Here is a 15,686-nt window from a genome sequence, read left to right on the forward strand (position 1 = left end):
CGATGATTTTAGCGACATTATTCACCGGAATAGTTTCAAATTTAGTATTTGAGGTTCGAAATAGATACTACAGCCTAAGACAGAAAATTGTCTGTGCAGGTCCACGTCTTCGTATAGCCCCCATATAACTGTACCTCCCGATATTTGGTATTTTGATGATTTTAGCGACATTATTAAACGGAATTGTTCAAAATTTGGTATTTGAAGTTCGCAATGGATACTACAGCCTAAGACAGAAAATTGTCTGTTCAGGCCCACGTCTTCCACGTCCACGTCTTCGTATAGCCCCCATATAACGGTACCTCCCTATATTCAGTATTTGGTGATTTCATCGTCTTTATTCACCAATTTTTTTCAAATTACGCAATTAGAGTTCGTAATGGAAACTCCAGTCTGTGACAGAAAATTGTCTATGCAGGTCCAGGTCTTCGTATAGGCCTCATATACCAGTACCTCCCTATATTCGGTATTTTGACGAGTTTAGGTACAATACTCACCGAAGTTGTTTGAAATGTCGTATTTGAAGTTCGTAATGGATGCTACAGAATATGACAAAAAATTGTCTACAGGTTCAGGTTCAGGTCTTCGCACAGCTCCGATATAACGGTACCTCCCCATATTCTATACTTTGATTATTTTAGCTACATTATTCGCGTTTATTTCAAGTTCCGAATTTGAATTTGGTAATGACTCATGACAAATAATGCCTGTGTGGGTCCACGTCGTATAGGCACCAATATAACGGCAATATTCCGTATTTTTTAAATTTTACCAAAAATTTTTCAGGATTTTATTTCCAAATTCGTTCCAAATGGTGGAGGGTATTCAAAGTTCGGCCCGGCCGAAGAGTAAGCTTTTTAACTTGTTGGTACTAAATTTCATCCCGGATTAAGGAATAGAGCAAAATTTCTGATGTGGATGTCACTGTTGGTGTCTGTAGGTGAGAGAAAGAGTTGGTACTTCAATTGTACTAAATTCGGAAATTACAAAGCTGAAAACCTGAAATTTTTTATTAAGGTCACTGTTGGTATCTGAGGTTGAGATATGGCGGTGGTTTTAGAAATGTGCACTATAATTGTACGAAAAGTGCTAAATGTTGTACAATTGAGTTATTGGATTGGATATGAGGACTATAATTGTTCGAAAAGTACTAAATTTGATATTGGAAGCAGGGATAGAGCTAAAATCCTGTCATGGATGTCATTGTTGGTGTCTGTAGTTGAGAAAAGAAGCCGGTTGTGGAAATGCGTGCTATGAACGTACGAAAAGTGGAAATCGGATTATGAAATTTGGTGCCAAGGTTACTTTTGGCGTCTAGTGTGGAGAAAAGGAGGTGGTTTTGAGTTTTGTACGAAAAGTATGGCAAAATTTTCGGTATTAGATCTTAGTATTGAGCTGAAAATCTGTACTGTTCATATATGGGGGTAAGAAAAGGAGGTGGGTGGATTTGGGAGTGTATACTATGATTGTACAAAAAGTACTAAATGGTACCAACTATGAACGTACGAAAAGTGGAAGATGGAGATGGAATTCTGAAATTTGGTGGCGAGGTCAGGGTGAAGAGGTGGTTTTGAGCTTTGTACGAAAAGTATGGCAACAATTTTGGGATTGGATCTTAGGATTGATCTGAAAATCTATATCTTCTGTTCGTATATGGGTGATTGTACGAAAAGTACTAAATTATACTAAATTTGCCGCTTGAATCCCGAAATTGGATATTGAGGTCATTATTGGTGCCTTTCACTATTCCTCAGATTTATTGTATGCACAGGCAGGCGGACACAATGACATGGCTAAATCGACTCCAAACTCCATTTGGCACATTTTGGCTGTATTAAATGAAATATGTCCTCTGTAGACATATGACTGAGGGCGTAAAAACGTTCGCTTCTTTCCCCTGAGCAACTAATAAGCAGCAAAACAAAACACGAATCCCAACAACAACAGTGTAAACGATGTGTGGTTCCTACTTCCCTCTCCATGCAGTGTCTACGGCTTAACTCATTTTATTTTCAATTCAGGGCTGATCCCAATCTCATGGCTGATACCCTAGTCATTGCCTTCGTTATCGAACATCGGTTTACGTTTCCCTTTCGGGCTTCGCAATTTTGCCGATTGACCTCATAACCCCGACAAAAAAGTGTGTCTCGTTCCAGAAAACGAAACACACAAAATAAAATAAAAAACAGAACAAAGTATGGAAACTTTAGAGAATTCTTGCCGTTTCCCTAGTTTGCCACTCGTATCCGCAATTATGCCATACCTGTGCACATTTCCATTAACGTTTTCCCTCCTTCGTTCATACGTTGTCGTTGTTGTTGTTTTTTTTTCTTCTCTCTTTTTTGCAAGTGCATCTCATTAAAACTTAATCCATTTATCGAACATTGTTTGTTTAGTTTTTGGCCCAGATTACCGAGCGGTGTTTGTTGATATTTAATGAGAGCCCCATAAATTGCTCGCTGGAATATTTTACAACGGGCCATAAATTATTCCCCTAAAAAGGGTAATTCCTGGGAGCAAAATTGATGGGGGGGGATATCATGCTCTAGTAAGGAAAGCTAACGTAGCTTTGCCATCGAATGAAATGGGTTTATGTGGTCAAGTGTCTGGCCACTTGGGAACTTAGAAGTGGTTATTGTTGCAACTGGAAATGTTTTTGCTATTTAATGGTATTATTTTATCAGGGAGGAATTTTTACTTAGCATTTTAATTAACCTAATTAATTTGAATTAAAGAATAAAGACATACATTTACTTTTTTTTAATTATTTAAATTGGAGTCGCATGCATTTCCCATGTCGAAATCACAGCAATTTTTAGGTTCCTATATAATTTTTCACTGAAGTCGCCATGGCGTATGAAGAACGCCGTTACTTATACGCTTCGAGTAATAACTCGATTTCAGATGCTTACTATCAGGTACCCACAACTTCTTCTGCGAAAGTCCACCTTAAAATTTAGGATTCGTTCCAACAGTTTGTGTTAAGCCTTTTATACCCTCCACCATAATATGGAGGGTATATTAAGTTTGTCATTCCGTTTGTAACACCTCGAAACATACATTTTAGACCCCACAAAGTATATATATATATTTTTTTTTTTTGAAAATTCTTTGTCGATTTAGTGATGTCCGTCCGTACTCTAGCTTCCGAACGAAACGATGTCGGTTGATAAAATTTAACTCAAATGTATATTATGCCTGCAGGACTTTTGGTATGAAGGTCTACGTTTTGGTATAGGCCCCATTTAATGGTACCTTACGATATTCGGTATTTTGATGATTTTAGCGACATTATTCACCGGAATTGTTTCAAATTTAGTATTTGAAGTTCGTAATGGATACTACAACCTGAGACAGAAAATTGTCTGTGCAGGTCTTCGTATAGAAATCACAAAAAAATGTCTGTGTAGGTCCACATATTAGTATAGCCCCCATATAATGGTTCGGTATTTTGATGATTGATGATAATGACTACATTCCGTATTTTTATACCCTACACCACAAGGTGGTCAGGGTATTATGTCTTTGTGCATTTATTTGTAACAGGCAGAAGGAAACGAGATAGACCCATAGTTCCTTTTGATGATCTGCATAGAATCACATTCTGAGTCGATTTATGCATGTCCGTCCGTCCGTCTGTCCGTCTGTCCATGTATTTTTGTAAACAAAGTACAGGTCGCATTTATTGCCCGATCCAGATGAAATTTTGCAAAGATCTTTTGTTTGGCCCAAGGACGAACCCTATTGAAATTGGAGATAATCGGTCAAAATTTAGATATAGCTCCCATATATATCTTCGTCCGATTTGCCTTTTATTGTGCACCAAACGTGTAATATTAGTCCGAATAGTATGGAATTTTGCACGTACCATCAGATTGGACCTGAAAATAAGTATGCCAAATTTGATCGAAATCGGTTCAGATATAGCTATAGCTCCCATATATATTGTTCATCCAATTTGTTATTTTTGACCTCCGCAGAATTAATATGCACTCTGTAACAACAATATTTGGGGAAATATATCAAATACATCTCAGAAGTACATTTGCTTAATGTTATCGAGATCGGTTCAGATTTGGATATAGCTCCCATATATATCTTCGTCCGATTTGCCTTTTATTGTGCACCAAACGTGTAACATCAGCCCGAATAGTATGGAATTTTGCATATACACCCAAATTAGGCCTGCCAAATTTGATCGAAATCGGTTTAGATATAGCTATAGCTCCCATATATATTGTTCATCCGATTTGTTATTTTTGTCCACCGCCGCCGTAATATGCACTCTACAACAACAATATTTGGGGAAATATATCAAATACAGCTCAGAAATACATTTGCTAAATTTTATCGAGATCGGTTCAGATTTGGATATAGCTCCCATATATAACTTCGTCCGATTTACCTTTTATTGTGCACCAAACGTCTAATATTTGTCCAAATGGGATGGAATTTGGCACATACGACCGAATTGAGTCTAGAAGCTAGTATGTCAAATTTGGTGAAGATCGGTTCAGATATAGCTCCCATATATACTGTTCATCCGATTTGTCATATTTGTTACCCACAGCCGTAATATGCACTCCGTAACAACGATATTCAGGGAAATATATCAAATACAGCTCAGAAATATCTTTGCCAAATTTTATCGAGATCGGTTCAGATTTGGATATAGCTCCCATATATATCTTTATCCGATTTCAAATTAATTGTGCACCAAATGGGCAATACAATTCCGAATTTAAAAGATACAAATGCTATAATCATAGCGTGTATGATTGAATTCTCCCATAAAAACTTTTAATTGTTATGTGGAGCTCTACTTAATTAGCAAAGTGGTGCAGGGTATCATAAAGTCGGCCCCGCCCGACTTGAAGACTTTCTTTACTGGTTAAGATTTAAACAGAATTTTTAACAGATTTTATTTTATTTATTTTTTTTTTTTTTTTTGGAAGAATTGCCAAATTCGTTTCAAATGGTGGAGAGTATTCAAATTTCGGCCCGGCCGAAAGTACAGCTTTTTAACTTGTTTATGATACATACATTTATATGAGCCTAAAAGTCCTCCTCCTACCTGAATATATTGAAATATTAAATCTTATCTTAAAATCAAACACCACTCTTCATTCTTATTAATTCCCCTTCCTTTTCTATCTCTTTTTCTTACAGAAAGTCAACAAAAACTTGTGATTGTCGTTTTCAAGAAACTTTAACAGATCCTTGGATCCGCCGAAAGATTTGAAGGAAAAAATCGAAGGCATCCAAAAACAGCACCGTTAAAAAATATTTAATTTTCCAGCAAAGCAAACAACCAGCTGTGACAACATCATCAAGCATATTTGCCCACACAAAGACGAAGATACTTTCATATGACAGGATGTTTCATATCCCAAGGGAATCCTTCATAGAAATGTGAGGAAAAAACAAAACCGTGTGATAGAAAACCTGAACACTATTTGATTCCATTTCCACGGCGCAACAAAACCATCAGAGACAAACATCGATGTGCAATGTCAAATGTTAAACATTAGATTTGTTGCGATTATTTGCTGACTGACTGACTGTAGCAAATAGAGGTCGTACTTAAGCCCGAGGAAACGAGGCTGGAACAAGTAGTTGAACCACAGCTGGCTAAGTGAAAACAAGTGACACTCAGAGAGGGAGAGCAAAAAATTATCTGGCACTAGAAGTCCTCCGACTCTCTCTCCCCGCGTTACAAGCCACCCAAAAGGTTTGCCACAATAAAATTCAGCTCTCCAACATCTGTACATATGAATCTGTACGGTTCATACATATCTTGCCATTAGATGTCATTATGTCGTTATATAATGTTAAGTACAAACGTAAACAGTTTTGACTGAAGTACTCTTCAGTGTTCGTTGTTGTTTTTTTTTTTCTTTCTGGGACCCAACTACGACGACAACTGCAAACCTGGTTAGTAATCTGAACGGTCTGGTTGTGTTGAAAATTGTTGTGTATGTGTGTATAGACACAGTGTCGATATGTCTGTATGAATGTGTAGCCATCAACATATCCTTGCAATGAACCAACCTTTAACCATGCTCTACAACAACAGCAGTAACAACAACAATATGTGTTTGTATGCTCACATATGAATCTAGTGAGAGAGCTTGGCAGAGATCAAAAATCAGACATTATAGAGCACACCAAAGCATTTAACCATAGGACTTGGCAGATACGCACGCCTCATCCTCCCCCCCAATATTCATAATCATCTGAAATGGTAACGACGACGACGACAAAAGCAACAACGACAACAACTATAGTTGCGGATGACTGAATGTTTATTTAGTTACCGGTTCAGTTGGATTGTTTGGTTTGACGACATCATAAAAACGACAATGAGGACGATCTACATCATCATCATCATCAACATGACAATTATAATGGCATCAGCAGCAGCAACAACAAGAAAAACGATGATGACGATGATGGTGGTGCCCTCTGTGACAATGGCACAGAGCAGTTGAAAAAGTGAAAACCCAACAACAGCAACAGCAACAACATCAAGCACAATAATACTTGTCCATTGTGCCAGCATCACAACCCACAACCAACAACATCAACTATAAACTCAGCATCTTTTTAGCAGAATTCAACATTCTCACTCCGTCACTCCGTCACTCTCTCCATCTCTCTTCGGCCAACGATTGTCCATAGTTCTTCACTGTTGCCTGGCAATTCTCGATTCTTTGAAGCGTAATGGGTGATTTACAAGCAACAATTGAATTTTCTGTGGAATTATATAAATTCTTCAATGTGGATTTATTTCAAAGGGGGTAAGTTTCCATATTTTTTCCGTTTTTTTGCATTCATTTCAGTTCCCTTTTCCCTTCCATTTCTTTACTCACCTCCTTTCTCCTGCTATTGTATAGAATCTAATCAATCCTTTTAACCACACTCTAGCTCTAAGCCAAGAGATATCTAACCCTGCCAACTTTAGATAGAATTACCAATTTTGTTGACCATTCGTCTCTCTCTCTCTCTCTGTCTGTCGGTTGGTATGTCTGACCTTTTGTTGTATGTTTGCCACACCAACAACACCAGTGCACCAGTGAACTATGTGACAGATGACCATGGGATTTACGAGATTTTCGAACAAATTTTATGGCACTTACTTCCCCTTTTTATACCCTCCACCATACTATGGAGGGTATATTAATTTTGTCATTCCGTTTGTAACTCCTCGAAATACTCATGTCAGACCCAACAAAGTATATATATTCTTGATCAGCTTAAAATTCTAAGACGATTTAGCCATGTCCGTCTGTCTGTCTGTCTGCCCGTCTGTCTATTGTAATCACGCTATCTTTCGAACAAATTGAGATAGAAGGCTAAAATTGTGCACACATGTATATTTTTCTAGTAGGCAGGTTAAGTTCGTAAATGGGCCATGTAGGTCCGTGTTATCATATAGCCCCCATATAACGGTATCCCGATATTCGGTATTTTTATGATTTAGCGACATTATTTACCAGAATCATTTCAAATTTGGTATTTGAAGTTCGTAATGTATACTACATCCTTAGTCAAAAAATGAGTCATGTAGGTCCACGTCTTCATATAGCCCCCATATAACGGTAACCCCCGATATTCGGTATTTTTATGATTTTAGCGACATTATTTAACGGAATCGTTCCAAATTTGGTATTTGAAATTCGTAATGGATACTACAGCATAAAACAGAAAATGGGCTATGTAGGTCCACGTCTTCGTATAGCCCCCATATAACGGTACCCCCCGATATTCGGTATTTTTATGATTTTAGCGACATTATTTACCGGAATCATTTCAAATTTCGTATTTGAAGTTCGTAATGTATACTACATCCTAAGTCAAAAAATGAGTCATGTAGGTCCTCGTCTTCGTATAGCCCCCATATACCGTAGCCCCCCGAAATTCGGCATTTTAATGATTAGAGCGACATTATTTACGGAGATTGTTTAAAATTTCGCATGTGAAGTTCGTAATGGATAGTTCAGCCCATGCCAGAAAATTGTCTGTGCAGGTCCATGTCTTCGTATAGCCCCCGCATAACAGTACCCCTTATATTCGGCATTTTGATGATTTTTGCTACATCATAAATAGATTTTTCTTCAAGTTTCGCATGTAAATATTGTAATAACTTATGACAAAAGATGCCTATGAAGGTCCACGTCGTCGTATAGGCATTCGGTATTTTTAAGATTTTAACAGAATTTTTCACGGATTTTATTTTATTTATTTTATTTTTAATTTTTTTTTTTTTTTTTTGGAAATCGCCAAATTTTTACCAAATGATGGAGGGTATTAAAATTTCGGTCTGGCCGAACTTACAGCTTTTTTACTTGTTATGAATGAAATAAATTTTGTGCTTCAAATTATGCTCAATATTTTTATACCCTACACCACATAGTGAGTGGTAAGGGTATTATGTCTATGCGAATTTGTTTGTAACATGGGGAAGGAAGCGTGATAGACCCATAGTTAATTTTGAAGATCTTGGTAGAATCACTTTCTGAGTCGATTTGTGCATGTCAGTCAGTCTGTCCGTCCGTCCGTCCATGTATTTTTGTGAACAAAATGAAGGTCACATTTATTATGCGATTTAGATGGAATTTTCCAAAAAATATTTGTTTGGCCCAAGGTCGAACCCTATTGAAATTGATGAGAATCGGTTCAGATATAGCTATAGCTCCCATATTTATATGTTTTATCCAATTGGATATTCTGCCCTCCACAACAATTATCTTTGGTAATCGATATCAGATACAGCCCAGAAATACCTCTGTCAAATCTTATCAAAATCGCTTCAGATTTGGATATAGATCTCATATACAGGGTGAGATAAAAAAACTGCAACAAAGTTAAACGACATAATACTTACATTTTTTTTAAATTTTATTGACTGAAAGCAAAAAATTTTGGAAATAGCATCAAATTTTAGAATAAGTTTAGATTTGTTCGAATTGGTCACCTTTGGCACGATTAATGGGCTTCAAACCGACAATGAAACCGACATACGCAACACGAATGTTGCTCTGCGGTATTTTGGCCCATTCCCGGCGAAGCGCTTGCTTGTGGTGATCGACACTTTGGTATTTTTAGTGCCAACCCTGCTTTCCAAAATACTCCAGACATTTATTTGGTGGCCATTTTGCGCTGAAAATGAAGCGATGAACCTCATTTTATAACCATTCTTGGGTGGCGCATGCTGAGTGCAATGGTGCTGAGTCCTGTTGGAATGTCCCAGGTCTGCGGCCAAAATGTTTGCGTGCCCAAGGCTTTAATACACCCTCCAGAATATTTTCGCGATAATATTTGGGATTTATTTTGAGGCCACGGTCGATTAATACGAGTGGAGAGCGACCATCGGCTTTTATGGCGGACTACACCGACACAAGAGTCTTTCATGCAAAGAAGCTAGACTTCAACAGAGAACAGTCAATTTTAAAAATTTTTAAATTAACCTCTAGGATGTTCCATAAAATTTATCTTTTTTTTTAGATATATGAACATCCAATTGGACATCCATGGAATAAAAACCATCGAAATTACCTTCTTCGGAGAGAAGGCCATACAAAGATTTTCTATGGAAAGAAGATTGCCCAGATGGTCTTCTATGGTGAAAAGACCTTTCAGTCATCGAAATGTCATTATTTTTTGGGGGAGAAGGCAATAAACTTGTATTTTATGGAGAGACGACAATCCAACTATTTTCTAAGGAGAGAAGACAATTCAACTGAAATTTGTTTTAGAAGGGAGAACACTACAAAGCCGCCTTCTACGTGTGAAATATCATAAAAGGAGAGAATTTCATAAAAATACTTTTTTTTGAGAGAGAAGCTACATTCCCATGAAAGAAAATACCACATAAGGGTCTTTCATGCAAAGAAGCTCGTCTTCGGTGGAGAATAGACAATTTAGAATTCAAATGAACCTCCACGAAGAGAATTCTATAAAAATAATCTTTTTTCGGAGACAAGACCACGCAATTGGGCTTCCATGGAAGAAAAATAATAAAAATTGTCTTCTTTGGAGAGAAGGCCATACGAAGGTCGTCTATGGAACGAAGATTGCCCAAATGGTCTTCTATGGTGATAAGACCTTTCAGTCATCGAAATGTCATTATTTGGGGGAGAAGGCAATAAACATGTATTTTATGGAGTGACGACAATCCAACTATTTTCTAAGGAGAGAAGACAATCCAAATGGTATTTGTTGGAGAAGAGAAAATTCTAGAGAAGTCGTCTTCCATAGAGTAAATATAATGGGAGGAGAAAATTTCATAAAAATGCTCTTTTTGAGAGAAGCTTCATCCCCAGAGAAGCTTCAACTGGTATTTGTTGGAGAAGAGAGAATTCTAAAAAGTCGTCTTCCATAGAGTAAATATAATGGGAGGAGAAAATTTCATAAAAATGCTCTTTTTTGAGAAAAGCTTCATCCCCATGGTCTTATGTGAAAAATACCACACAAGGATCTTTCATGCAAAGAAGCTCGTCTTCGGTGAAGAAAAGACAATTTAAACGATTTTTTTTGAACCTCCACAAAGAGAATTCCAGAAAAATAATCTTTTTCGGAGATAAGACCACGCAATAGAGCTTCCATGGAAAAACCATCAAAATTGTCTTCTTTTGCAGTGAAGACCATACAAAGGACTTCTATGGAAAGAAGATCGCCCAACTGGTCTTCAGTGGTGAAAAGACCTTTCAGTCATCGAAATGTCACTCTTTGGCAGAGAATACCATAAACTTGTCTTTTTTGAAGGGAAGACCATGCAACTCTTTTCTAAGGAGAGAAGACAAGAGAGAATTCTATAGAGTAAACATCGTGGGAGAGGAGAGAATTTCATAAAAATACTCTTTTTCCGAGAGAAGATCTATCCCCATGGTCTTATGTGGAAAATACCACACAAGGATCTTTCATGCTAAGAAGCTCCTATTCGGTTCAGAAAGGCCAATTTAAACGATTTTCAAATTAAGCTCAAGAAAGTTCCGTAAAATTAATCTTCTTTTAGATATAAGATCCCCCAATTAGACTTTCATGGTAGAAAAGCCATCGAAATTGTCTTCTTTGGAGGGAAGATCATATAAAAGTCTTCTATGGAAAGAAGATCGCCCAACTGGTCTTCAGTGGTGAAAAGACCTTTCAGTCATCGAAATGTCACTCTTTTGCGCATAAGACCATAAACTTGTCTTTTTTGAAGGGAAGACCATCCAACTCTTTTCTAAGGAGAGATGACAAGAGAGAATTCTAAAAAGTCTTCTTCTACAGAATAAACATCGTGGGAGAAGAGAATTTCATAAAAAGACTCTTTTTCCGAGAGAAGATGGGGATGGATATTCTCTCGGAAAAAGAGTATTTTTATGAATTTCTCTCCTCCCGCGATGTTTACTCTATAGAAGACGACTTTTTAGAATTCTCTCTTGTCTTCTCTCCTTAGAAAAGTCTTATGTGGAAAATACCACACAAGGATCTTTCATGCAAAGAAGCTCATATTCGGTGGAGAAAAGCCAATTTAAACGATTTTCAAATTACGCTCTAGGAAGTTCCGTAAAATTAATCTTCTTTTAGATATAAGATCCCCCAAATTGTCTTCTTTGGAGAGAAGACCATATAAAGGTCTTCTATGGAAAGAAGATCGCCCAACTGGTCTTCTGTAGTAAAAAGACCTTTCAGTCATCGAAATGCCATTCTTTGGAAGAGAAGACCATAAACTTTTATGAAGAGAATACCATTCGAGAGAAGACCCATACAAATGGTCTTATATGGAAAATATCATACAAGGGTCTTTTGTGCAAAGAAGCTCGTCTTCGGTGGAGAAAATCCATTTTAAACGATTTTCAAATGAATCTCTAGTGTTTTTGGAGATAACTTCACCTAATTCGATGTCTATGAAGAGAAGGACACGCAAATGGTCTCTTATTGAAAAATGGAAAGATTCATTGGATGATCTTCTCTTTTAAAGAGACTATTTTTATTGTATTTTCTCTGTTGAGAGTCATTTGGATGTTATTTCCTACATGGAGGACCACTTGCTAGTCTTCTCTCCATAGAACACTGTTTAGATAGGTTTCTCTCTATAGAAATCATTTGGATGTTTTTTACTCCATAGCAGACCATTTTTATGGTACTTCCTTCATTGAAGAGAATACCATAAAAATGGTCTACTATGAAGAGAAAAGCATCCAAATAATTTCTATAGGATAGAGATAAGGCCATGTAAAGAGTCTTCTATGGAGTGAAGACTACCAAGTTGCTTTCCATGTAATAAATAACATCCAAATCATCCTCAATAGAGACAATTCCACAGAAAAAGTCTCTTTAAGAGAGAAGATCATCCAAATGAACTACTATGAAGATAAAGCCAAAGAACCTTTGGAAATTGGGTTTATTTACAGAAATTCAATTCAAAAGAAATTCAAACCACTGGAGAGAGGACTATTCAATTGCCCCTCTGTAAAAAATAGAACATCCACTTCGTTTTTTATAAAAAAAAACCAGTAAAGAAAGTCTTAAAGTTGGGCGAGGCCGACTTTATGATACCCTACAACACTTTGCTAATTTAGTAGAGCTCCACATAACAATTAAAAGTTTTTATGGGAAAATTCAATCATACACGCTATGATTATAATTATAATTTAAAATTCAAAGGACTACATATGCCGAAGCATTTGTATCTTTTAAATTCGGAATTGTATTGCCCATTTGGTGCACAATTAATTTGAAATCGTATAAAAATATATATGGGAGCTATATCCAAATCTGAAGCGATCTCGATAAAATTTGGCAAAGATATTTCTGAGCTGTATTTGATATATTTCCCTGAATATCGTTGTTACGGAGTGCATATTACGGCTGTGGGTAACAAATATAACAAATCGGATGAATAATATATATAGAAGCTATAGCTAATCTGAACCGATCTTCACCAAATTTGACATACTAGCTTTTAGACTCAATTCGGTCGTAAGTGCCGAATTCCATCTTATTTGAACAAATATTAGACGTTTGGTGCACAATAAAAGATAAATCGGACGAAGTTATATATGGGAGCTATATCCTAATCTGAACCGATCTCGATAAAATTTTGCAAATGTATTTCTGAGCTGTATTTGATTTATTTCCCCAAATATTGTTGTTGCATAGTGCATATTACGCCGGCGGTGGACAAAAATAACAAATCGGATGAACAATATATATGGGAGCTATAGCTATATCTGAACCGATTTCGATCAAATTTGGCATACATATTTCCAGGTCCAATCTGATCGTACGGGCAAAATTTCATACTATTCGGACTAATATTACACTTTGGGTGCACAATAAAAGGCAAATCGGACGAAGATATATATGGGAGCTATATCTAAATCTTTACCGATTATCTCCAATTTCAATAGGGTCCGTCCTTGGGCCAAACAAATGTTGTTTGGAAAATTTCATCTCAATCGGATAATAAATGCGACCTGCATCTTGTTCACAAGAATACATGGACGGACGGACGGACGGACAGACAGACGGACTGAAATGCATAAATCAACTCAGAAAGTGATTCTATGCAGATCATCAAAAGGAACTATGGGTCTATCTCGTTTCCTTTTGCCTGTTACAAACAAATGCACAAAGACATAATACCCTGACCACCTTGTGGTGTAGGGTATAAAGAAAAAAACCTCAATAATCTTCCTCTCCGCAGAGAGCCTCATCTAAATGGAGAATTACATTTAAAATCAGGTTTATTAAATCTTGCCCTCCTGCTCCCCCTACCTGCTCCCGAGGCCACAAACTAATGACACGAGAAATATTTATTGAGAATGTGATTTTTAATTACAGGACTAAATTGCTGCTACCTTTTTGACCTTTTCGACAGCCGACAACCAAGCGATGAACATTCAAAGGCAGTCATCAATTAAGCGACACAGTCAAGCGACAAGTTTGTCAGTCACTCAGTCAGTTAGTCAGTCAGCCATGTGCAAATTAAAAGCAGCAAAAAGGTTAAAGTTTAAAAGTTTTCAGCCAGGCCAAATGGGCGTTGAGGAAGGGTAATTGCTGCTGTAAAGATGCAGTGGCATGCCAGGGCTTGTTTTTAATGCAATTTCTAAAGAGGATGTTAATTGAAGTAGACTCGATGGAGTAAATATTCATTTTGAAAGTTCATTTAGCAAAGCACTTTCTCTATCTTCTCTGCCATAGCTTTTGCCATGATTTTATAGCGAAAGTTGTGGACTATGGGGGGCGGATTTAATGCAAATGATTGATGTTAATTTAAGGGGTTAGCAACAGGTTGAGAGATTTGGCAAAGGTATTAAATGTAGAAAAAACATTTTTCGAATAAACCAAGTCATTTACTATATCTTGTACAGAAAAGAAGTCTTCTACAGACAAGGTATTTTGTCTGTAGAAGTCTTCTCTCTCAAGGACTTCAAAATCCAGAATACCTCCTCTAGAGAGAAGAATATTGCAATGATTTCTGGAGAGAAAATCACTTCTCAAGGTCTTCTATTACAGAGACGACATTTTCAAGGTTCTCTGTAGAAAGAAAGCTTCTTCAAGATCGTCTACAGAGAGAAGATTTTTTCTTAAGGTATTCAAGTGAGAGAAGAGAGAGAAGGTCCTACAGAGACTCAAAGCTTTTAAATAAACTGAATATCTTCACAAGGTCTCCTATGAAACAAGTACTTTTCAAACGTTTTTTTTTTTGGACAGAAGACTTTCTCAAGGTCTTCTAAGGCCAAAAGCCCTTCTAAAGTATATCTATAGACATAAGACCTTCTCAAGGTTTTTAGAGGCTCTCTCAAGGTTCTCTATAGAAAAAAAACTTTTTCAAGGTCTTCTACTGACAGGAGACCATCTCAAGGTCTTCTATTGACCGAAAAACAAACTTAAGGTATTCCATAGAGAGAAGATCTTCTCACGGTTTTACATGGAGAGTAGACCTTCCCTTCCCAGGACCTCTCAAGGTCTGCTATAAACAGAAGATCGTCCCAAGGCCTTCGATAGATAGATAACCTTCTCAAGGTCTTCGAAATACAGAAGACCTACTCAAGGTCTGCTATAGACAGAAGACCTTCTCAAGGTCTGCTATAGACAGAAGATATTCACAAGGTCTTCGATAGACAGAAGACCTTTCCAAGGTCTCATGGTCTTCTAGAGGCTCTCTTCTATAGACAGAAGACCTTCTCAAGGTCTTCCATAGACCGAAGACCTTCTCAAGGTCTTCTATAGACCGAAGACCTTCTCAAGGTCTTCTATAGACCGAAGACCTTCTCAAGGTCTTCTATAGACCGAAGACCTTCTCAAGGTCTTCTATAGACCGAAGACCTTCTCAAGGTCTTCTATAGACCGAAGACCTTCTCAAGGTCTTCTATAGACCGAAGACCTTCTCAAGGTCTTCTATAGACCGAAGACCTTCTCAAGGTCTTCTATAGACCGAAGACCTTCTCAAGGTCTTCTATAGACCGAAGACCTTCTCAAGGTCTTCTATAGACCGAAGACCTTCTCAAGGTCTTCTATAGACCGAAGACCTTCTCAAGGTCTTCTATAGACCGAAGGCCTTCTCAAGGTCTTCTATAGACCGAAGACCTTCTCAAGGTCTTCTATAGACCGAAGACCTTCTCAAGGTCTTCTATAGACCGAAGACCTTCTCAAGGTCTTCTATAGACCGAAGACCTTCTCAAGGTCTTCTA

The 15,686-nt window shown here is 37.3% G+C and overlaps 1 protein-coding gene across 1 annotated transcript in view; it reads left to right on the forward strand.

Moving 5' to 3' along the window:
* The first annotated feature begins 6,571 nt into the window (after positions 1-6,571).
* Positions 6,572-15,686, forward strand: part of LOC131800706 (protein FAM135B-like) — a 53,761-nt gene continuing 44,646 nt past the window's right edge. Inside the window, exon 1 of the mRNA XM_059118381.1 lies at positions 6,572-6,800. Coding sequence (XP_058974364.1) covers positions 6,724-6,800 — 77 coding nt within the window. The 5' untranslated portion in view covers positions 6,572-6,723. The remainder of the gene's footprint in view (positions 6,801-15,686) is intronic.

This window comes from Musca domestica, unplaced genomic scaffold (genome assembly GCF_030504385.1).
Source record: "Musca domestica strain aabys unplaced genomic scaffold, Musca_domestica.polishedcontigs.V.1.1 124, whole genome shotgun sequence".
NCBI classification, from domain to species: domain Eukaryota; kingdom Metazoa; phylum Arthropoda; class Insecta; order Diptera; family Muscidae; genus Musca; species Musca domestica.